The sequence below is a fragment of the Amphiura filiformis genome, chromosome 13, assembly GCF_039555335.1.
Source record: "Amphiura filiformis chromosome 13, Afil_fr2py, whole genome shotgun sequence".
Lineage (NCBI taxonomy): Eukaryota > Metazoa > Echinodermata > Ophiuroidea > Amphilepidida > Amphiuridae > Amphiura > Amphiura filiformis.
In genome coordinates, this window is record NC_092640.1 from 56,510,232 (window position 1) to 56,536,465 (window position 26,234).

The 26,234-nt window shown below is 37.3% G+C and overlaps 1 protein-coding gene across 1 annotated transcript in view; it reads left to right on the forward strand.

Annotated features, from left to right (window-relative positions):
* The first annotated feature begins 215 nt into the window (after window positions 1-215).
* The window catches only part of LOC140168562 (importin-7-like), a 58,209-nt gene continuing 32,190 nt past the window's right edge, over window positions 216-26,234 (forward strand). Inside the window, 9 exon segments of the mRNA XM_072191963.1 lie at window positions 216-419; window positions 9,986-10,018; window positions 10,020-10,222; window positions 11,238-11,396; window positions 19,424-19,580; window positions 22,293-22,382; window positions 23,271-23,365; window positions 24,122-24,192; window positions 25,492-25,594. Of these exon segments, the coding sequence (XP_072048064.1) occupies window positions 336-419; window positions 9,986-10,018; window positions 10,020-10,222; window positions 11,238-11,396; window positions 19,424-19,580; window positions 22,293-22,382; window positions 23,271-23,365; window positions 24,122-24,192; window positions 25,492-25,594 (995 nt within the window). The 5' untranslated portion in view covers window positions 216-335.

The following is a 26,234-nucleotide window of genomic DNA, read 5'->3' on the forward strand; positions in this document are numbered from 1 at the left end:
TAAAAATCTCAACTTTTTTGGGAAAAGTGGGGGATGAGGCTGTGGATCACGAAATGCCCCTTTAAAATAATTGATTGATTGATTGATCGTCATCCTCGACCCCCGTGGGCAACAGGCCTACATTCTGCGGTATGAGCGCGTGCTTTTGTCGAAATACAACTGATGAATGTCTGGTACAGAGACTGTCGATGATGACACACACATACGCATGCGTATTTTTAACTGTACCGGCGCGCCTGGTTCCATTACGAAATAGCATGTGGTATATTTTTACGTCAAATACAGAGGAAAAATCAACTGTTTATTCTTAAAAACAGCACAGAATAACAATTGCAATGGATGTCCAGCAACTTGTAGAGGTGTTGCAGGGTACGATTCACCCAGACACACGAGAAATGGCAGAAAAACAGCTAAATGAGGTTTGGTATTTTTGTGATGTTCATGTTCATATGTGTTGACAATGTTCATGTGTTTGTACGGTTCGCCATGCATGTTCGCAATCATGGCAATGGCGAGTTAGCGGATCGAAGCATGTTTTGGATTTGTTTTAACTTTTTGTCATGCAGAAACTAGTACAACTACAAGCTTTTGCGTTGGCGAGTTACGCATGATTACGTGTATTCCCGGGCGTGTATTACTCTGCTCCATCATGATGGATCGAGAAATCTATCGACTATCATGCTATCCACGACCACGATGATACGCACAGGAGGGGGGGGGGGGGCGGCCAAGATTGGCTGAATTTTGACGTTGTCATTGGTTTTACACGTAAACACAAAAATGTCTCAAATTATTCCAAAACTGTACGTATGTTATTAAGCACTATTTTATCAGTCTAAATCCGCTGAGGTTCGCCAGTGAACCTCATTGTAAGTACTGTTTTTGAATGTTTTGTATGAATAACGCATCGGTATGTTTATGATATATACCTAAAATTTCCCCATTGTGTATCACGGTTCGCGTGGTTCTAATGGTAATGGGTCTCGCCTGCGGTGCATAGGGTCCCGAGATCGAGTCCCGCTCACTCCCGGCTATAATTTTTTTTTTTTTTTCACATTTATTTTGAATCCAAAAATATTTATTTTTATGTGAAAATTTATACATTCACTGAGAAATATATTTTGTGCATTTTTTTTCTGTATTACGGAGCCAATAGAGCTAAAAACACAACTCAGCACGGGTGTCCAATGTCCAGGCAGTGTTGCCGTCATATTGTCTGTTTTGTTTACGATATTGGCTGTTGCCACAGTGAATAATGTAGTCCACCATCGTCTGGATACGCATGTACGATAGACGGTAGTGCCGTACTATTACGCTGACTTTCGTATTCGGCGAGGAGGACGATTTCGACCTCCTCGTTTGTTTACAAACAGAGAGGTAGACAAAGGGGCCTGTCAAACCTGTTCCGCTTGCCCAAATACTCAAGTATCAAAAGGATGGTCCACAATAGAGACTAAATCAGTGATTCACGCAACATGAATAGGGGATTAAAAAACTGTGAAGTAGCACCATGTGCTTCTATTGTCCAATTTGCCATCAAGATTTCGAATGAAAACAGTTCAGACCCAGTACACGATAATGTCAGAAATTAATAATTTGTTCTGGGTCTGATTATTCGGACTAGATAGACGGGTAGTCATGATATAGTCACGACGATAGATAGTTAAAAAATAGTCCGAATAATCAGACCCAGAACAAAATATTATTTTCGGACATGATTCGGACATGATGGCAAATTGGACAATAGAAGCACATGGTTCTACGTCAGTACGTGACAGCTTTTTAATCCCTATTCATGTTACGTGAATCACGCTATTATCATGATTGTGTTGTGGACCATCCTTTCTTTCTTTCTTTCTTTCTTTCTTTGTGATTGTGGTACTGCACAACGACAACGTCCCTTAGCTGATACTTGAGTGTTTGGACAAGCGGAACGGTCTTCTACCTCTCTGTTTGTAATGTAAACAAACTTCGACCTCCTCGCTAGTACAACATGTACAAGGAACTTATACGATGTCCTCGTGAATTCACAAACTGATACTGTCCAGTCATATAAGACTGTTACTAGGTATCCCTTGATCGAGAAATCTATCTACTATCCACGACGACACGATGGTTAATGTTATACCTGGTCCCATGTACCCATACCTAGTGTATGGGTACATGGTATAACCAGGCATTCAAACAGCCACGGAGAGAGCTGTCAAAGAGTGTATATTTCAAAACATGATAACTGCACCAGTTATAAAAATTCCCACACACATACCACTTTTAAAATGCACTCAAAGTCCTTATTCCATATCTGAAAAATATGATCCCCAATTTGTACTTACTTTATTGATAAAAGTCTAAATATCCACGTACATGTCCATTGTATATGTTCACAACATGACCCAAAATCATAACCTTTCAGACCTTAGACACATGCACAAGGCCTTGATAGCACTACCATGTGCAGTCAATAGCCCAACATGCTGAACAAGAGACTGGTTGAGAGTCCATGTGTTCATTGACCTGCACATGTCAGCACATGCTTCAACTGGTGATGTGTCATCAACCTCATAGTCACAGTCTCTGTTCTGTGGGGTATTGGTAGAATAACGCATGTCTTTATGAAAGGTCAAAAGTTAGGGATTGTTTTGTCAGACATTTTGAGAGCTAGATTTGATCAACACCATTTGAAGCATGTTGTAGCTTACAAGCAGGACACATAATTTCAGGATATTGACTACAAATTTGGACCAATAAATTTCCAGAGACATAATACAACCAAGGAAGCTTACTTCAAAGATGTAAAGGGCAACAGTGACATGGTAAGTGAAATAGTTAGGGAAGAATACCTTGGTGTACATTTGAAATTAATTTCTGGTTTTTGTACATGGACTTCATGTCTCCCTATTCCACACATATAGGTTAATGTGTGGATAGAAGATAGAGATTGCTGGTATACCACGGCCAGTCGGCGTAGCGTCTTCAGTTTTAAAACGCATCAAAACAATTTTTTAGATTGTCCAATTTGGCTTCAATTTAGCTTGGCTAACATTTATGTATCTGAAGTGTATGCTTACTTTTAACCGGAAACACAGGCGCTGAAGTATAAATTCAGACCATATAATGAGTCCGCTTAATTCGCAACCTTGCTTGATCATAGTTGTTTTGACAACTGCCAACTGCGTCGGTGATTAAAGATTTGAGAAAATCCAGTGCTGGGCAAATCATCTGGTTCCATACAGCAATACGCAGTATTGCTGTCTGGTAAAGCAGGTACGAATTGAGACGTCTGAATTGAGACGTCGGAGCCGGTCAAACACAGAGGACTAGCCTACATCCCGTATCCTGCTATCACTCAAACAAGCAAATCTCTTCACGAATTCACTCACCTTGCGATCCTACATCATCAGTTGAAACAAACATCTTTGAAGTTTCCAAAAACAACTTTGTCATTCCTCAAAACTACAAGTAACTTCATTAATAAAAAATTGAAATCATACTATTACCCGTTATTGAAAATTTTGTTTGATTTATGTGAACCAAAAGAACGCATGAGTCGAATGTAGTTCAGTTTACCAAAATGGTAGCTCCTGCCTCCTGGTCACCTCAGATATGACGTCAGTATCAAGCTGCTTATTAAACGGTGGATCGGATTCAGTGTCCGAAATAAGGAAAATATGGAGGTTGTCCCAAGGACAACTAAAGCATAAATTCTGCTTGTCCTCAAAACATTTTGGTTGTCCCCAAAATGTGTCATGATTTTAGAGGTAATATTTAGTGATTATCCAGGGGATAAGTACATAGCTCAATATGGTTGTCCCCGGTGATTTTTGGACAAGAGGACAAGAGGATAAGTGCTTATTTCGAACACTGATCGGATTGGTTGAAATCAACGCCACGTTTTTGACCTTACAGAGGTCAGAGATATGCATTTTCATGTATGAAAACAGCGGTTGCAGATATAGTATCATCACCGGAACTGAGAATTGCGACATTTTTTATGTTTGTACCGGGGAGTTTCAGACACGGAGACTCCGCGGAAATTTCGACAAATTCGTCCAAAGGTAACCAAAGGGTTGGGGATCGCATTTTTATTTTTTTCTAAATGTTTCGGAATTGAGGTCGGCTAAAAAGTAGACAGTTTCGGGACTGTAATTGGTGTAGATGTCACATTTTGAACAGTGAGCGATAAGTGACCAATTTGATGCTCAGCACAAGTGACTATCTTTACTCAGGGTAGGCAAATCAATCCATCTCCCGATTTGCAAAGGTTGACTTGTCATTGCAAACTGATGGTGATACCTTCCGGTTCTTGAACATGTGAGCCCAGCACTACATGTGTTGATCACCTATTTACAATGGGGACTGTGTGATGTCTGGCGATCACTCGAGAAAAATTGACACAAAATGATGTTTTTCGTGAGTATCGTCAAGGTGAATTGATGAAGGAATATAGCACATGTGTCACTAATATTTCAATAACAATATCCTCATATTTTTGAGACAATAATTAACTTGAGGAAGAAGTTTTTATTCATATGCATGATATTGGGCCCTGGATGGCAACCGTGTACATGTGCCAAACAAGGTATGCGCTACATGAGCACGTATATTTCACGCTCTAACTTTCGTATCACATTCACAAGCTATCGGTTGTTCATACGAAAGTTAGAAATTTTCGAACAAGGTATCCCAGACAAACCTTAGTTAACACATTTGCTAGTCAGCCAAATTCGCCGAAAATGTCAATGCATATTTACATAGAAATTTAAAACAACTGGCCGAAGAAGGAAACCTACATAAATATGTTTTCTATACTTCCCTTGACCCAAATATATGATTTTTTATGGTGATAAGACAATCGCACATGGAATTTTAGAGGATTTTGATAGCAGTTCCATTAAAAAAGCTGCTATCATAATGAGACTAAGATCTAGAAACACCCCCGAAATGCCGTTTTGGGGAATTTTGCTAGCTGAATCTTTTTGATGAAAGTCAATCTTTGCTACGGAAAAAATTGCTATGAAAAAACGGTTTTCAGTTTTGGCTCAAGGGCTTTAATTTGATATATAAAATGATAGAGTTTGATGGCAAATTTGAATTCACCTTGCATACCTACTGTTACCGTACGGCAATGTGGTGAAGGAATACCCTGAGTAAAGATAAACACTTGTGCTGCATGCTGAGCATCAAATTGGTCACTTATCGCTCTGTTCAAAATGTGATCTACACCAATTACAGTCCCCGAAACTCTACTTTTTAGCCGACCGCAATTCCGAAACATTTAGTGATAGTTAAAAATGCGATCCCCAACCCTTTGGTTACCTTTGACGAATTTGCAGAAATCTCCATGAGTCTCCGTGTTCGAAATTCCCTCCCTGGTACAAACATCGAAAATGTCGCATTTCTCAGTCCCGGTGATGATACTATATCCGCATCGCTGTTTTCATACATGAATATGCATATCTCTTACCCCTGTAAGGTCAAAAACGTGGCGTTGATTTCAACCAATCCGATCCACCGATTGTGACCTTTTCATGAATATTTAATAAGTAGCTTGATACTGACGTCATATGGGGCAGCAGATACCATGTTGGTCAACTGAACTCGACTTGTGCGTTCTTTTGGTTGACATAAATCGAACAAAATTTTCAATAACGGGTAATAGTAGGATTTCAATTTTTTATTAATGAAGTTACTTGTAGTTTTGAGGAATGACAAAGTTGTTTTTGGAAACTTAGATGTTTGTTTCAACTGATGATATAGGATCGCAAGGTGAGTGAATTCGTGAAGACATTTGCTTGTTTGAGTGATAGTAGGATACGGGGTGTAGGCTACATGTAGTCCTCTGTGTTTTACCGGCTCCGACGTCTCAATTCACACGGAATTATTCGTACCTGCTAACCAGACAGCAATACTGCGTATTGCTGTATGGAACCAGACATAGTGAAGGAATATTACACAGTCAAGAATAGGCTCCATCATTTTTTTATTATGATCCCTCCCAGTCTCCCGAAACATCAAAACAAGCGTTGCACTTATACTTACTTACGACTGTCCTTTTTCACATAACGCAGACAAAGTAGGGCCAACTTGCCTAGAAATGGTCAAATTTTGGCAAGAAATATCTCTGTGTAATCCTATGTAAGTCCCATATCACATTGTTATCGGTGATCGAGGTTTTTTTTTTCTGATGTTTGGTTGGTACCCACCAGCGCATGCATGTGACGTGACACAGCTAAAATGATCGACCGGGAATCGGGGATCGTTAAAACGTCAACAAATTTCAAAACACAGAAAGCAGTAAACTTAATGGCGAGCGGTCCGAATTTTGAGCCATACAAGTTTACGTGGTGAACTACTCCTTGCCGAATACGAAAGTCAGCGTAATAGTACGGCACTAGTTAAGAAAGGGCATTTTGTGATCCACAGCCTCATCCCCCCACTTTTCTCAAAAAAAGTTGAGATTTTTATATCACTGGAAACCTCTGGCTACTATAAATGTTTATGTACAAAATATTTTGCAGATTAATTCGCTTAGCAAAGATATCGTGAAATTTGAATTTCGTTCTGTGCACCAGAACGAAATTACAACGCATTGTCTATGGTCGCATGTCACAAATAGGTCACCCAAAAAATGGAGCAGCCGTAACATGAAAACGCTTTCTTCACACTTCAAGTTAGGTTTATTCTAAAAGTATAATACCTATTGTAGAACGTTTGGTGTCATTTTGTAGATAATTATGTTCTTTTTCAAATACAAAAGACCCAAAGTCAATTGGACAAGTACTTTGAGATTTATACCTCAATATGTAAGATGTGCCAATGGAGCAGCCGGGTCGGGGGAGCTGGGACGGGGGAGCCCCATAGGGTTATACACAAAATTGTGAAAATATGGCAAACTTCAAACCTTTGTATCTTGAAAAGTACAACTAGCATGGACCTCAAATTGCACATATATCATCCTGGATTGTACATCTACCTCATAGTACATCAACTGTAACAAATGATGTAACCAATTAATTGCCTAATTAAATGCTAATTAAGACAGTTTTCCCTATATGTTACTGTACAAAGTGTGCATACTATGCTCCGACATTTCTAAATGGACTATCTCTTGCCCGAGTCACCCTGCTTATTCAAAAGAACACATATGTGACTCCTCGCCACAACTGAGCCCGGATGTCGCCAGTGCCACTATTGAGATATGCTCCATCGAACTTAACAATAAACAATAGGAAAGAAAGGATTTATTGACTGTTTTATTGATTTTTCACTACTTAAATGTCAAGTACTATAGACATGATATACATCATTTTAAAGCTAATTTCAAGCAGAATATTTTGGTTGAATATCTCAAAAATGATGATTGGCGACATCCGGCTCAGTTGTGGCGAGGAGTCACATATGTTTAAGGAAATTCAATTATGCTATTAGTTTTAGTGCCAGAAATGGAGGAAAAAAGTTTTGATTGAAAAATGTTATAAAAATTGTGAAATTATTTTACAATTTTGACCACCTCTGTATGTTTAACGCAAGGGATACTAAACTCTTTCTTCCTAATTTGTTTGAAGGACCCATGCAATGTCTTTCTGAATCCATATTTATTTTGAACTACATAGCTTTCAGAAAAGGAAAAATACGAGGTTCACCATGACAAGAAAGATGATAATTTTGTTGTTGTTCCACCCTGTATATTTGTCACCCACTCTGTATTATGACGTTAGGGGAGATTGGGGTTAGTTGGAACGCGGGGTAAGTTGAAACATTGTATTTTTTTATGACACAAAAAATTAATTTGGTAAAATACTGGCACCTAGTAATAGGTATTAGTAAGGGTCATCCACCAAATTAGCAACAGCACTGATGCCCCACCAGTGTTGGCGTGGGAAAGGAATATCTGTTTTTTGACTTACCGGTACTGACTAATTTTTATACCCCTCAGAAAAGATGTGTTATCTCAATGTTGTTTGAAGATTCAGGGGATTATTTTTTGAGTATCATAAGCACTAGTAGTAAGTCCCAGAATAATGTTAAATAAAAGTTTTATTGTATTTCTTCTTTTGTGTAATGAACTTTGAAATGTAAAAATAGGCATCGGGGTTAGTTGAAACTTTTGAGGTGGGGTTAAGGACTAAGGGGGTACTACACCCCTCGATAAATTTGTGTCTATTTTTGCATATTTCTCAAAAACTAATAATACAGTGGTAACAAAATTTATGTATATATTATTGGGGCAAGGAATCAATTACTACACTGGAATTTCAGTGACCCAAGACAAGCGGTTTGTTATTTATGATAAGAAATAAGGTACCGATAGGATGTACCTCATTTCTTATCATAAATAACGAACCGCTTGTCTCGAGTCACTGAAATTTCAGTGTAGTAATTGGATTCCTTGCCCCAATAATATACATGACTTTTGTTACCAGTGTGTTATTATTTTTTGAGAAAAATACAAAAAAGTCACAAATTTACCACAGGGGTGTAGTACGCCCTTAAGGTTAGTTGACACGTGAAAATCGCATAGAAAAATATGGTTAAAAATTTGACTTTTTAAAAATTTGTAACATGTTTACCATTTCTTCAATATTGCTTTAACCCTAACCCAACTAGGACTCACTAAAGCTCACTATTAAAACCACTCTGCGTGCATGGATTCCACGGGACTTGATGACGCAATCAGACCAAGTCATATATACCCAGGGAATCGCTGGCGGGCCAACGCCACCTGTGTAGCTACATGCTGGGGAACTTCTGTGTGGCATGCGAGGGGTCCGAGGTTCAATCCCGGGGTGCCAAGTGACTTTCTTCTTCATCTTCTCTCCTTTTTCGCTCCTTCTTTCCCTTCCGATAGCACAAAAACCACGGGTAGGGTTAGGGTTAATATGGTTAAAAAGCAATAATACAAGCAAAAAGTGCACACAGAAAGTACATTTTATAATATTTTAGGCTTCTCATATTTTGGTCCATGGTGACACTCGTCACCTTGTGTCCAAAGTATTGACCCGCACTCCCACATATTTATTTATTCATTTTTTCACACTGATTGTATGTTAAAGGGTGCCTTCAATGGAAGTATAACCCTAACAACACAATAATAATTATTTTCAAATTTTTACAAGCCATGTTTCAACTAACCCATTACCCCACTTATGTTTCAACTTACCCCAAGGGTGGGGTTAGTTGAAACACTTTTTTTCAAATTTTCAAATTAAATATGAATAATCATAAGCAGGTCCAATAAAGTTTAAGGCTGTATTTGTAGCATGTATGTATATGTTTATACTGATAGGGTTAGTGTTTCTTGAAAGTAATCGGTTTGCGTTAAAAAGACGATTTTGTGAAAAATGTTTCAACTAACCCCAATCTCCCCTACAGTCATCATTTAGAGCCAAATTTTTGGACGGTAATTTCAAGGTCACTCAGAGGTCATCTGAGGTTAAATTACTAAAAACTGTTGTATGGCCATGAAACTTGCTGGGTAAAGTCAACATTTAGAGTCCAATTTTTGGAAGGTCATTTCAGGCTCACCAGGGTCATCTGAGGTCAAATTAGTAAAACTGTCGGATGGGCATGAGACTTGGTGTTGGTGGGTACAGTCGCCATCGGCCAGGTAATCGTGCCCAACCGAGAACCACCAAAATTTATGGGTCAAAGGTCAAATTTCAATATTGATCCAATCAAGCTCCAATTGAACAGTCAAATCACCATGGCTTGTTGCAGGTTGATTTACTTCTACCAAAAGTAATCGCGAAAGCAGGTGGTCGTAAAAGCAGGCGAGACTCGTGGTTCGAGAACCGCCTTGTATAAAGTAGTTCCTGGTTTGTGCGCCGCCCGATTATCTGGAATCCTGGATAGGCCTGTATTGGAACATTTTTATGCAGTCCCAGCCCTTGAGCCTCTGCGGTCGTTCAGTCTTAGTAACCAAGACCTGCGAGTATAATCAGTATTTAACCTTGATGCAAAAGTAATAATTTGATTTAATTTTCAGATTCATAAAATCATTGAATTCACTCCCAAACTCTATGCGGGTCATCATGGAGGAGGACAAACCATTTCCTGGCCAAGCTGGGGTCATTTATCTGAAGAACATGGTCATGCAGTTCTGGCAGCAAAGAGAACCAGACTCTCCACAGGAACCCATACCTTTTCATATTCATGAGCAGGACAAAGTGGCCATCCGACAGATCATAATCGAGGCCATAATCAGTAGCCCAGAACTAATCAGGTAAATATCCATAATCAAGTATTCCCTTAAATATTATATTATAGCCTTTGTGTGTTCCTCATACTGGGTGTAATTTGTCCAAATTTCTGATTGGCTACACGTACACATCTAGAGCTGTACATACAGGAACTTGATTGACCTCAGTCAGAAGGCGAGCGATGCAATCTCACAAGTGTTTACTTTCGGGTCAAAATTGCTCATGAATATGAAGTAGCCGCCTAGCCAATCGACCAATTGAAAGCCTTGTTTGACGTCAAGCTGGATGACGTCGTCAGAAAACCGTTAGCCAATCAAAAAGGACCATTGGCAGACTGTGTGGAGGGAACGGAACCAAACTGGCTGCTTTGGAGACTACATTTAAAACTTAATTTTTGGAAGGTTATTTTGAGGTCACCAGGGGTCATCTGAGGTCAAATTAGTAAAAACTGTCAGATGGGCATGAAACTTGGTGGGTACAGTCTATATTTAGAGCCAAATTTTTGGAAGGTCATGTTGGGGTCACCAGGGTCATCTGAGGTACAACTTTACTGACCGCCCAGCCAGGGGGATTGCATGCATGGTTCGAGAACCGCCTATTTTATTCAGAAATTTTTACTGTCGTGTTTTTAGTGAAAGATCAAGCTCTACCGTAAGAATTTTCATTGACCATCTTGACCCCGGAAGTTGTCACAAAATGGGCGTGGTTATAGGTTGATAATGCCAACTCATTTACTGATTGGTCTATGTTGCTAAAATTTTGATTTATGCACGATGGAGGTTACATGCCAAATTAAACAATATATTGAATTACACTTGTAAGCTTAAAAAGCTAGAAAGATTGCCGGGCTAGTTGCTTCAAATTAAAAATTAAATATTCATTCCATTTGAAATCGTTCTTGTTAATGATGTCGCCCGTGTTATGAGACGATAGATGCACTCCAGCGGCTAAAAACAATACCTTTATTCTGGAATACATGATACAGTAGAGTATTGCATTATCACTCATTGCATGCATGTATACTATTATGATTCACAGAGTGCAGTTGGCTGTGTGCTTGAGTGTCATCTTGAAGTATGACTTCCCTGGCCGATGGGATCAGGTTGTTGATCAAATGCTTCATTACATCAGCATGGAGAACCCACAGGTGTGGTATGGTGCGTTCATTGCCATCTATCAACTCGTCAAGAATTATGAGTAAGTGCAAGGCTCAAAATGCACTCCGACATTTTGTCTCATGTGAACTAGAATTATGCTCAGGGCGAGACTTGTTCCCCATTCTAGAGAAATACAGAACTTTTTTTAAAAATTATTATTATCCTGTTTTGTCAAATGAAACATAGCTAAATCCTAATCCTTAAAGTTAGTCCCAACTAGCAGGGATGGAACTTAACTTTTTTTGCCACTCGCCAATCGGGCGAGTAGGTCAAAAAATTTACACGTCCGAACAAAGTTGTACTCGTCCGATAATCACAGTCGCCAAATCGCGATCAGTGCTGTTTTTCGTGGGTCCATTTTCTCGGCATGAAAGACGCGACAGCCGCCGTGTGTTTTAAAATCCATGACTCACTTTGTGTGCATGAAGCCAAAAACTTAATCATTAATTGATGATAAAAATACATTTCCATTCTTTTTTATTTTTAAAATAATAAAAGCCCCAAAATTTTGACCACCCTGCTAGGAATAATGCAGTAATATTTGTAAATGCAAGTATGCAACATCAGGAAATCTTGCACTTTTTTATGCTTTCCATAACGACCGACATGAACGATGGTTTGATGGGGAAATCCCGATTGATGAAATAATATTCAGACTGACGACGTGCGGTTAATGTTTATTTAATTATTTATCACAACCTGAAAAGATTCTGTTTTTAATATATTAAGGGGGTACTACACCCCTGGCCAATTTTGTGTCAATTTTTGCATTTTTCTCAAAAATTATAGCACATTGTTGACAAGTAAGATATTTATATTATAGGGTCAAGGACTACACCTACTGTACTGAAAATTCAGCAAGTCAAAGCAAGTATCAAATATTGGTTTTCCCTCATTTTTGACTGTAACTCCACAACTGTTGTCTTTGCTGAAATAAAATTTCCATTGCAGTAGTTGTAGTCCTTGCCCCTATAAAATACCTAACTTGTCCCAAATGCGCTATAATTTTTGAGAAAAATGCAAAAATATGCAAAAAATTGGGCAGGGGTGTAGTACCCCCTTAAGTTGACGTTTTCCTAAATAATCTACGTTTCCTTTATTAATATTATTGTTACGATAAATAAAAGCAAATTTAAAAGACAAAATCAAAATGATAACATTTTTTTGTATTATTGTGGCACCACATGCTTCGTCGCATGACAACAAAACGTTAGTTTAAGAAGTGTGGAAGAACCAGAATTTTGTGAAAATTGGCTGAGTTTGCACATGTTTTGCACCTGTTTCTGACCAAAACTGACTTAGAATTGAAAAGAAGAAAAAAATATCATAGCAACTAGAGATGGAATATGATAAAATATCACGGTGAAAATGCACCGGACGGGTGGAAATTTCCATCCCTGCCAACTAGCAATAAAAGTCAAATTTTAATGTTTTTGCAATTTGAGGGAAAATGGTCCAAAAAAATGAAATTTTGCATGTTTTCTTACAATTGTAGATACAAAATTGTAAGACTCGGCACAAGTCTTTAAGCATTCAAAATCTTGAGTATAGTATGTTGCTTTATGCTTTTGCTAATTGGTTATGAAAAAGATTGGAAAATGTGTTTCTAAAAATCAGAATGCATAACTTGAAATTAGTCTTTGTTCAAGTCTTTGGGCTTGATTGTCACAGAATATGAAAAAGGTCGAAAAATGCAGTAAAAATGCATGTTTTTGGCCCTTATTTCCAAATATTGACCAAATATTGAAATTTTACTTCCATTGCCAATTAGGACTAGCTAAAGGATTAGGATTTAGCTATGTTTCATTTGGCAAAACAGGATACCGTAATATTTTTTAAATCCAAAAAAATTAGTTCTGTATTTTTCTGGAATGGGGAGTACGTAACCACTATGGTGTGTGTGTGAATGTGTGTGTCTGGGGGTGACAACATATACATGGCTATACCATTAGTTATTAGGTGAGGTTTGGATACAGACTCCGAGACTAGATGTAATCCGTATCACCCCTAAACCGAACCTAATAACAATTTTTTCATACCATACAAAAAAATCTCACATAGGCCCCTAATGAAAAAAAAAATTGACTGGCATAATTCTTGGCTGGAACAATTTTACTCAAAAGAAGGCCTAATTCTCCAACAAATGTAGAGCCGTGCATGTGTATGTCCTTACTAACATGATATGGTGCATCGATACGCGCATGTGACGCGCTCAGCAGGTATGATACGAGAAATATCATGTCACTAAATTGGGGCGCTTTATCCAATGAAAACACAGGAAATTACTTAATGGTATGATAAATAGCTATGCATGGCTATGCATAGCTATATATCACATCATTTATTGAGCGCTATATCAAAATATTACCACAGCACTGTACAAAAGCAAATAACATGGTTAAAAACACAATATAATATAAAATTATACAGCATAAATAAATCACTTACATGTACAGCAATAATTATTAAAAAGCAACATGATAAATGAATACAATTTTAAAGCCCCCCAGAGCAATTATGATAAAATAAATGTATTGGCTAATACCAAGGATGCATATGGGTGTTTCCACAGTAATGAGACCCCTTTTGGTTATTTTGCCCTAATCTTTTTTTCCTATTACTTTCAGATTTTAATTATGGCCATTGTTAATCTTCATGAGTAAGGAGATAGCGAGCAAAAATTCAATATCCTACCTCAATTTTGAAAAATTTGTCCATGTAAACCCTATGGGGAAAATTAGTAACGGTTGTAACATATTTGTTGTATTGCAGGGGTGTGATTTTTCTGGATTTTGGGAAATTGCAAAAAAAAAATTTTAAAAAAAATTTACGATTTTTTGTAAGATTTTTAAAAGAATGTCAAAATACCCAAATTATGGCGCAAATAACGTGAGTCGCAGATTCTTAGCAGCCCTAGTTTATGTGGACAAAATGTAGGTAGGGCATCATACTCGGCAGTCCACGCTTTTTAATGCGTGCCGGTTCGAAATTCTGAAAATTGGTAAAAGCGTGGAGGTTTAAACTTTTTGGGTAAAAAGCGTGGAATGGTATAAAGCGTGGGAATAAAATAAAAAGTGTGGGCTTGTTTCAGCTTGCAGTATATTTTTATCGAATGTTAAAACAATCATAATTCCAAGAAAAATCACCAAACCTGCGCAAGATAAAATTCCATTTGATGCAAGCGCCTGTTTACGTGAGTCCAGACCAGCACAATATCCTCCCCGGAAGCCCTTCCGTGATATGCAAATGTCCGATTTTTTCCATGACATGTTACGATGTGTGGTAGTTAAATTCTTTACATCGATCGTATGTATGAGTGACGTCATTAATCATCTTACTATAAATAGGGGAATGTTGTATCTATGTATGTATATATGCCTATAAAGGCTCAGTCAGTTTCGATCCAAATGTCCCCAAATTCATACGGGAGATCGATGAATATACGGCAGTGGTTTAAACTTTATTTGGTTGAAAACGGTCAAGAATTGGCTGCAAAAACAGTGAAAATATGGGTAAAAACAGGTTTTTGTTATGAAAATCGGTTGTCAGCCTACGCTGTCACTGCAGCTGGCCGGCAGCTGTCGGCGCCAGGCGTAATGCGCACTACGCCAATGGGCGCCAGAACGGCGCAGAGCCACGCGACTGCGAGCCAGAGACCAGTGGACATGATAATACGGAAAGAAGGAAAAATAATAAAGGACAAAACGGGTCACGGGATGAAGCGGTACTATAAAGAAAAATTAAATTAAAATGAGGACAAAAAGGTACGAGTAATTAGACCAACGGGTTAAAGTAACTAAATGAAACGGGAACGAAACAAAGAAGGAAAGAAACTATTCAGGAAATGCAAGAAAAAAAGAAGCTAAAATAATGAGAACAGAATTAAATAAAAAACATGGAAACGGGAAATCACAAGCAGCAAATAAAAAAAGATGCTAAAGGGGAAATGCAAGAAAGAACAGATTTAGAAAACAATGGGAAATGGGTTAAATAAATAAATAACATGGAAACGGAAAATCACAAGCTAAGCAGAGGAAAAAGAAAATGTTAGAAGAGACAGATTTAGATAAATAAAAATGTACCTTTTCAATGATTCTACCTATTCAGTAATTTTTCCTGTTATAGTGAACGCTCCCATTTACTCATCTAGCGGGGACCCGCGCGAAGCGCGGGCATCCCGCTAGTCTTACTATAAATAGGCTAATGTTGTATGTGTGTGTGTATGTATGTATGTGGTTTATGTAAAAGGCTCCGTCCAGTTTCGATCCAAATGTCGCCAAATTCATACGGAGATCGAGGAATATACGGAAATTGCCTGGACTTTATTTGGTTGAAATCGGTCAAGAATTGGCTGCAAAATCAGTGAAAATATGGGTAAAAACGGGTTTTTTGTTATGAAAAACTGCAGCTGGCAGGCAGCGCGTCAGCGCCGCGTGCGTAATGCGCACTATGCCAATGCGCACGTAAATGGCGCAGAGCCACGCGACTTGCGAGCCAGAGACCAGTGGACATAATAATATAGAAAGAAGGAAAAATAAATAGTAAATAAAAGAAAAAAAGGTACATGGACGGGTCACAGGATTATGATAACGGATGAACACGTCCGCATACACGCTATGAGAGGACGTAATAAATACGGGGAAAAATAAATAAAATGTACCTTTTCAATGATTCTACCTGTTCAGTAATTCTTCCTTTTATAGTGAACGCTCCCATTTACTCATCTAGCGGGGACCCGCGCCAAGCGCGGGTATCCCGCTAGTATGCATAATTGATTGAGCGAAGAAGGGTAGGATATAAGTCACAGAGCGCACGCGAGATACGAATCAGTTCATGACAAGAACAACATTTGGACGCCAAAAAAGTACAGTTATGCATTAAAATGTTTATTGTACAGTACAGAGAAAAACATCGGACTAGCATGTGTGAAATAGGTGCAGAATTCATCATACTTGATTTACTTCGAATTGCGTGTGACTTCATCAATGGATACAAAAAGTGGTGGGGTCAGGAATTTTCAGTATAAAGGGTGCCTCAGTAAAAAGCGTGGGGGTCAGGAATTTTCAGTATAAAGGGTGCCTCAGTAAAAAGGGTGGGGGTAAAATAAAAAGGGTGGGGGTCAAACCCCACTGCCGAGTATGGCATTGAATTTTTGCTCGCTATCTCCTTATAAAGATTAACAATGGTCTAAATTAAACTATGAAAATAAATAAGGAACAAAAATTAGGGCAATAAAACCTAGGGGGGTCTCATTACTGTGGAAACACCCATATAAGGAACAAAACATTGAGATGGAAAAAGGTGAGTCTTGAGCAATTTCTTGAATACATTGAGGGTGAAAGGCGAATATGGAGGGGAAACAAGTTCCAGCTATGCAGCTATGCATGGCTACATGACCTACACATAGCTATACATGACTATACATAGTTATACATGGCTATACATGGCTATAGAGGGCTATACATGGCTACACAGAGCTGCACATGGCTCATTGATATACATAGCTGTACATGGCTTGATATACATAGCTATACAGAGCTATGCATGGTCATACATAGCCATACATAACTAAAAATGGCTATATATGGTCATGGTAATTTGGGGTCATTCGGGGGTCAAATCACCATAGACTGTTGCAGGTTCATTTATTCTAAACATGTTAAAAGCATTCATGACCCTAAATGTCAAAGTTTATGGATCAATATGGGTCAAAGGTCAAAATTCCAAATTGGTCCAATTGATCTCAAATTCAACAGGAATGACCCTTATGGCATTGTTAACATGTTAAAAACATTTATGATCCCAAAGGTCAAAGTTTAAAATTGGTCCAATCAAAATCAAATTCAACAGGAATGATCCTTACAACATTCCAAACATGTTAAAATCATTAATGACCCCAAAGGTCAAAGTTTAGGGGTCAATATGGGTCAAAGGTCAAATTTTATGATTGTTAAAAATATTGTGACCCCAAAGTTTAGTCGAAGGTCAAATTTCAAAAATTGATCTAATTGAGGTCTAATTCAACAGGAATGGTCCTTACGACATTCTTAACATGTTGAAAACATGATTACCCCAAAGGTCAAAGTTTAGGGGGAAAAGGTCAAATTTCAAAATTGAGATCAAATTCAAATTCTTAACATGTTAAAAATATCTGACCCCATAGGTAGTTTAGAAGGTCAAAGGTCAAATTTTAAAATTGGTTCAATACAGCTCAAATTCAATAGGAATGATCCTTACGACATTCTAAAAATTTTTAACATTTATGACCCCAAAGCTCCAAGTTAATGGGTCAAAGGTCAAATTTTAAAATTGGTCCAATTGAGCTCAAATTCAATAGGAATGATCCTTACAACATTCTAAACATGTTAAAAATATTTATGACCCCCCCCCCCCCAAGGTTAAAGTTTAGGGTCAAAAGTCAAATTTCAAAATTGGACCTATCGAGCCCAAATTCAACAGGAATGATCCTTATGACATTCTAAACATGTTTAAAATATTTATGACCCCCAATGTCAAAGTTTCAGGGTCAATATGGGTCAAAGGTCAAATTTTAAAATTGTTCCAATTGTTGCAGGTTCATTCACTACCAATCGCGAAAGCAGGCGAGACTCGTGGTTTGGGAACCGCCTTGATTAAAATAGTGGTAGCGGGTGTCTCATAAAAAGGTTACATGTAGATTTTTGAAAATAATCCAAGTTAATGTTAACAAATTAATTAAATTAAATATCATATTCATGACATAATCTATATACTGTGTACTACATTAGTATATCAGTGAATGTCAAGTCCACAACTTGCATACTTAGCCCGCATTCCACACATTCCTGAGCAAGCTGTTTACATGACACAATGCACCACATGGTTCAATAACACCATCACAGGCACCATGCATTTGGCGGGGCATTTGAGTAGGCCCAGCCATAGCATGACAGATGCAGTATTTTATTCTGATGAACAGATGGTAAAACTTGTTCAGTTTTATTTCAAAAGTTCAGAGTATATAACACAGCAGTAATTTCAACTCGATAAAACCTAAATGCTAAAGATTGTTATTAATTTCCCTATGTTGATGACAGGCGATACAGCTTGCAGAAATGCCTTCACCAAAAGCATGTTCTCTAATTTTCCTTTATTTATTACCTCTGAGAGTCAAGAAGCTCTAAAACTGATTTATTTTCAGTGTACTATATTTAATTTCCAATGTTTCTTGTGCAATAAGTTCAACCATGAAAAAATAAGAGAAAAGTAATGTAAAAAAGTTGGTTTCAACTTTCGTTGTGCGATATTTTGATGGTTATCCACTTTTGACAGCTCTGTCATCTTGCGCTCATAAGTTAAGATTCTTTTAAGATATGGAGTTGAAAATTTGTTTTCTTGTACCGTCACAAAATGCGGTTCATTTTCTACATGTAACCTTTTTATGGGACACCTTGTACTTATTACGCCTATTATAGAGGCCCTGCATGAAATTATTGATTGGCTCCAAACAAAGGATTTGAACCGGTGTCCTTCACCGTAGTTATGGCGGAGTGCAGTCCATTCAATCAAATGTTGTCATCAACTTATTTGATCGTAGTGCAGGGTTATGTGTGTGAGACTAACTGTCACGGTAGATTGCGATCATGCTTTTGTTGAATGCATTTGAGTAGTCCGCCATATTTACGGGATGATACGTCACATGCAAGGCCTCTATATGCTGTTCAAACTAGCCCTTTGAACACAATAGCAATTTACAGTATATAGTAGGTACCCTTGACCACCATGTGGCGGAGAGAAACCCAAGTCTGGTGCAAATAATCATTGTCAAGAGTTGTGGGTTCTTCATGAAATTTAGGTAGAATAAACAGCCAATTTAAGAGAACTCGAAAACAGGTGATATATGGATCACCCTTATTTGTACCATGCATGTGATTTAGTTAGTGTTGAGCTCTATAGCCTCCTATCTAACCTGTTTGCAGAGATTCTAGTGAGAATTTTATTGCATTGCTTCATTGCTTGCAATGTTTACAGAAATTGATCAGTCTTTTCAAGTTGATGTAACACTATTTGTTTTCCACTTTTCAACAGATACAAGAAGCCCGAAGAGCGAGGACCATTACATGCAGCCATGTCAAGTCTCTTGCCTATGCTCTATGCCAGATGTGTACAGTTATTGCCTGATGCATCAGAGGCATCAGTGCTCCTGCAGAAAATGGTTCTCAAGATATTCTATGCTCTTATTCAGGTAAAGATAATATGTAGAAAGGCTTGAGAGATGAAAAGTACTGAATATGAGAGATTCCATTAGCATCCCCTATCGTCAGCCTGCTACGCTAATTGCCCAAGTCATTTTTTGTAATTTTAAGGAAGGGGTATGAACGTTTGGGCGGTATTTATTGTGGGACTTTAGAGCACATCAGACATATTGAATTGCATTCTGAATACTGAAGAATGTCCTTCTGATATCAAATAATTTTGATTTTTGAAATTCGCAATGTAATACACATTTTATGGCAAATCATTAAAATTGATATTTTTGATATTTAACAGTACACTAGTAAACTTTATAAATCCGATGATTTATATTTGAAGTGTATGTAGGTGGGATGAAAAGCTGACGATCAATTGAAAATTTTGACCTTTCAGTATTGAAGATATGGATTTTTTCCCAAAACACCAAAAAAATTAGGTCTTTTGGGAAAAAAATGAAAGGTCAAAATTTTCAATTGACCGTCGGCTTTTCCTCCCAGCTACATACACTTTAAGACTATATCATTAGATTTATAAAATTTACTTCGAGGACTGTTATATCTCAAAAATGTGAAAAATATCAAATTTTAATAATTTGTCATAAAATTTGTATTATATCGTGAATTTCATAAAATGAAAATTATTTGATATCAGAAAGACATTCTTCGTATTCAAAATGCAATTCGATAGGTCTGATGTATCTCATGTCCCACAAAAAATACTGTCGAAACGCCCAAAATGCTCATTCCAGTTCCCTTAAGAACAGAGTACAAAATATGGTTCAAACATTTGATGGCAGTGATGACATATCAAATGGACATACACTCAGGTTTGCGCCACGTCACGCAACACAAATCACATGCGTTAATCACAATATTTTGCATGCTTGCATTCCCGACTCATATTTCCCGCCAACATACTGTCTTGAGCCATGTGACTTTTAGAGTTGGAAATTTAGTGAAATAATGATTTTTAAATCAAGAAGAAATGGGAGGAAATATTAAAAAGTTATATATTACAGTAAACTCAAAATTTTATGGCATTAACATAATCCAAGATAATTGAAATGTCCAACTGTCAAGGTCCAGACCAGTGTCAAAGAACATTGTGATATGTAAGGACCAGGTTACCTGCCCAAATCCTAGTATAAATATTTAGTAATTGCGGGTAATAGATACTGCACAAAAACAGATGCTGGCTACCTACCTGGTCAGAGTTGGCCTGGTCAACCATCTATAATAAATTAATGAAACTGGCAAATTGGTGAGGCTAAAAACTTTTACGGTTTACATTATTTTGGAAAACAGGCTTTTGCGATGCGAAGAACAAGGTCGTGCGCACTTCAATAAAACATCGAATTTTGTTTTTGTTTACGTTAAGGGGGTCAAATTAAGTTAATTAGTTTCAAAAGCACTGAAAGGGCCTTTCGGCCTAATTCACTACCAACTATTCGCCTATTGGGTTGCTGTTTAAACATGAACACCTGCAGATCCTTTGTCTGCGCTTTTTTGGTCTGATATTGGGTCACTCATACCATTACACAGGAGAAGCAATTAACATGTATTGTTTATTCAACTAATTAGTCAACATTAGACTGTTTTTATGGAGAACATAATTGTTAACAGTTGAGTGTTTGTTTATTGAATGTGTTGAAGGACAAATTAATCAGGGTTGCCAAACTGGTTTGGTAACCCAAATGGGTGACTTTTGAAGATTTTCCTGTGACTTTTGACAGAAACAGATGCAACAACAAAAAGCAAAAAGTGTTTCTGCACTGTTATAAAAAATTGGGTGACTTTTCAGCAATGCAGTTGCAAGTCTGGTAAGGCTAAGCATGTCTTGAAGGCCTACATTTATTCAACTAAGGGACTTCACAATAATTAATTATGAACCCTGCTCATGGGAGAGGGTTCGTCCGATATTGGGTCACTCATACAGGAGTAGCTGAAAGATAATCTGTGTGTGCAAAATATTTAGGCTCATGTTGAACATAAGTGTCCTACAAAATTGTAAATTTATTTTGATTGTTCTCAGACTGCACTTCCAATTGTGCTGCATCAGGTGAAATTGCACCAAAACTTTCAAAATGGGGTGCCCACCGATAAACAAATTTAACTCAAACACTGAAATTGCACCTGACCTTCTTAATTGTAATTTTAAATGACAATATCCTCTCACGTCACTTATAACATTAAATAGAACATTAAAAAAAAATATATCAAATATCAGTACCGCAAAAGACAGTGACCACGAAAGACGGTGACGGCGAAAGACAGGTGAAATTCACTTAGAAACCGATAGCTTTTGCAAGTATTGACTTAAAATCTGCATGGTAAATGATGTCAGTACTATGACGTCATCGATTTGCCCAGAATCGTAGATGGCAATTTATTTTTAAATTGCATATATACCGGTACTTTAAGAAAATGTACTAAGTTTGTGTTTCTCCCTTGAACATTTTCTTTGTCATGATTTCCTGGAAAAAAGGGCCATCAAATGTGCTGCATGCATGTGTTGTCGTTGACATTGTCAATGTGTACACTTGAGTTTACATAAGCCTTAGTCCCCATGAATTCCCTGGCTGATATCCATATTTTCCAGGCATTAGACCATCAATATTGGTCCCATGTCATTCATTTGATAAACAGACCCTAAATAATTGCATTGAATCTATTGATGCAAAGAATATCTGTTTTTTTCTACACAGTGTAACCTGCCATTGGAGCTTGTCACAAAAGAGGTGTTCACACAGTGGATGCAGGTACTCCAAACAATTGTTGACAGACCAGTGCCAGAGGTAACTACTGGGGTGTGTGGGGATGTGTTTGTTTGCATCCCTGGCTTCCACTTATGTGTGTATGGGGTGGGTTTGTTTGAGAGTATGCGGGGAATCTTCATGCTAAAGGCAAAATTTGTAAATTGTAAATTATGTTTTCTCTGTTTTCGTTTTGTTGTCATCATTGTAGTAGGTACTCTGAATTATGTGCACTGCACGTGGCAAGTTTAAAATACATTCAAATACAGTACTTACTGAAAAATATACACAAACTGCCATGGTAGATAATAAATATTGCACTCACTGTGACTGTTCCCCTGCCATAGTTAATGTTTGCAAATCTTAATATTATGTTGTATAGGATGTATCAAAATAAAGTGTTCAGTTTAAAAAATGCCACTAGTATGAGGAATTTGGTCAAAATGCTTTGGTTGATACCTGAATCAACATCTTTTCCTCCTACAACTGTAAAATCACTGGCGATTTATTTGATTTAAATCTGATTTTTTAAATATTAAACAATTTTTTATTCCAAGAACTGCTATACCCCATGATAATGTCAAAGAGACCAGTGGAATGATAGACTTTATGCACAATCCTATCGGGTATTTACAAAAAATCAATACGCATTTTCAGATGTGAAAATTTCAAAGAAAAAATTTGTTAAAATCATCAGAAAAAACCTGCTGAATTCTGCATTCTCTTTTTAAGTTGGTTGAGAGTGAGCATTGATCAAGTATTTTTGTTCCAGCACAGCAAAATATTTGGGTTGGGAGGTGTGAGAAGGACATGCATATGGTTGGATGACCAAAATACATCCATATTTTTGTCCTGCCTGATGCAGTGTTAATTTATTAGCTACACAATGTAGGAAATTCTTATTCCTGCCAATATTGCTTTTGATTTCAGGCTACTCTTCAAATAAATCTAGATGAGAGACCAGAGTTGGCATGGTGGAAATGCAAGAAATGGGCCCTGCACATATTAGCAAGGGTGTTTGAAAGGTAAGACTTATCCGTATCCAGGTTGATTTTTGTGTCATGCATGTATTGCAGATTTTGGTAATGTCTTGAGTGGGACTTGTGTTATTAAATTTGCACTGTATTGAAGCTCAAAGGAGAATGTGTCAACTCTTGGTTTTTCTCCCTCACATTACATGAACATCGAGTGAAGCCACAGCCCCTTCAGAAGTTTGATCGAAATCCATTAATAACTTAAATATTAAAACTAGTTTCGTTTATAGGACGTCATCGATCTGTTGGTTTGTTCCCTAACCTGATTCCTAATACCCTATAATTTACATAACTTTTGTTACCAATGTGTTATTATTTTTTGAGAAAAATGCAAAAATAGTCACACATTTTTCAAGGGGTGTAGTACCACCTTAAATGGTTATATGTTCCATATTTTTCATTTTCAATGAAATGCTAGTTGAATTTCAGTATTTTTACCAACATGCTAATGTACATTTCTCTTTTTGTTATTCATTTCCTTAATAATAGAACAACCGTCTCGCTAAGTACCCGTAAAAAGGTTATTGACCTTCACAATGTAAACTGGTGTTACGGCTCAGGAGCAGCTTGCAGAATAAAGCTCTATAGAATCATTCAATATATAGGATTGGATGTATACATTGACAAATCCATCACAAATGTTTTTTTCCCTTTAGTAGAGATTACCAATATTTTGTTTTATAAAACTAGTATTTAAACTTTCCAGTTCCAGTTATTTTTTTGTTTATATATTTTTTGAAACTATAGGTATGGCAGTCCTGGAAATGTAACAAAAGAATATGTCAAGTTTTCTGACTGGTATATCAAGGCTTTCACAGGTGAGTCAGTGTAAGCAATTTGATGCATGGCCAAGATTTTATGAGTTGTGTGAAATTCATTCATGTACAGTAATGGAACAATTAGAAAATGACTGAAGTTGTGGAAAAAAAATATGTAGATCCCTGTTGATAATGAGATAATAGAAACATGAAAAGTACTTAATACTTACAAGTACTTAATCAAAAATTGGATCATGGAATTGTTAAGTAAGTATACTGGAAACCTAAATTTCAATGAAAAGAGCTCATGGAAGTTTGATCATGGTAAAGTAAAAGAAGAATCTGATGCATTTTTATGCCTCCACTGCGAGGCATACTGTTTTTTGCAATGTACGTACGTATACGCATTTTCGCACCCTGGATGCTGTATCTCATGAATGGATAGGCGGATATTCAGTATAGGTGGGCCATGATCAGAAACTCCAGCTACTCTTTATTTGGGTTGTATCAAGGTCATATTCTGTAAATTAGAATTTAATCTCACATGAACAGTTCAAATCCTATTGCAACCATATTCATGTTTTGATGAATCCAAGTGTGTGAAAATATTGGATCCACAACATGATAATAAAATTGGATGCTTTAACGCCAAATATTTCTGGGTCTTGCTATGAGTTTTTAAAAACTTGTAGCTCAACCAATAAATTTTATGTCAAACTTGGGTCGTAGCTGCACTATGGGAACTCTCATCTATTGGTGGTGTTCAAGGTCATATACAGAGGTCAAAAGTCATTGGTCAAAAGTCAAAATACCATTATTTAAGACTTGGTTAAAATTTGGTCTCATATGAACAGTTTAAATCATAATGCAACCAAACTTGGCTCGTAGCTGCAGGTCAGATACGGAGGTCAAAGGTCATTTAAGGTTATGTTTGTTTACACAGTTTGACATTTAGCTGTTATAAGATCTTTTGGAAATGCCCCATGATGGAGGTATCCCAATCGACCCGTTGCATGAAAACCGCAACATTTCTAGTTCTTTTTTATACTGGTGGAACCGTGGTCTACAATGTAAGCTCAAATAGATGGGCATTAATTCTTTAAAGTGACCAGCCTGTTTTTAAAAACAAATTACCATCCCCAAATTTGGATTGTTCACAATCACTGATCTAAACTTGTTTCTCGCCAAATGTTACTCACAAGACACAATGTTACCAACATGACACTTGTGAGAGAGATGGATGGGGGACAGGTGGCCTGGTAACCATAGAAGAATGTGTGATATGATCTCCAAATAGGATCGTGTTCATTTTAACTGACTAATTCTGTTAAATTTGATTTCTCACTTGTTGTTTCTCAGTGAATACAGTGAACATCTTGTTCAAAGTGTTGGACCAATTCAGACAAAAGCAATACGTGGCACCGAGAGTCTTGCAGCAGTCTCTTAATTATCTGAATACAGGGTAAGATACTCATTGATTATGCCAGCTAGCTAATTAATATTCACATAAGAAAAATGACCAAGTTAATGTTGAACTGAGCTTGGATGGTGGTCTAATAGGGAAGGACCAATCTGATCTGACTGCGTCATGTTGTATCCATCATAGGTAGGAAAACGCTGTGCCTCCAAACTGCTTTCTTTTTCATACCCTTGCCTTGTATAAAATGAAGTATAATACAAGCTTTTGTAATGCAAGATATCGTTAAAAATTATGAAAAAGTCAATTTATGGCCAAAATACCCAAAATACCAAAAATTATATCTACTTATGAATTCCAAGAGGTCATAGGTCATGGATATTTAACTCGATGATATTTAACTCTATGAATATAGAGGGTGTCCTTTTTGAGCATGAAATGTATCATGGCATGCCATGCCATTTGAGTAGAATTTGACAGTGTTTTTACTATGTAAGCATATGGGGGAAATTCAAAATTCATTTATATAATTCATATAAATCCCATGTCTCTGTATGTGGGGTGAATTAACTAATGCCTAAATAACACACAAGCAACTGGACATCATGAAAGTAAAGCTCATTTTAGCTAAAATGGTTTAAAATATCAAGCACAGGTTTCAATGGGAGAATGCCAAGTTGTGATA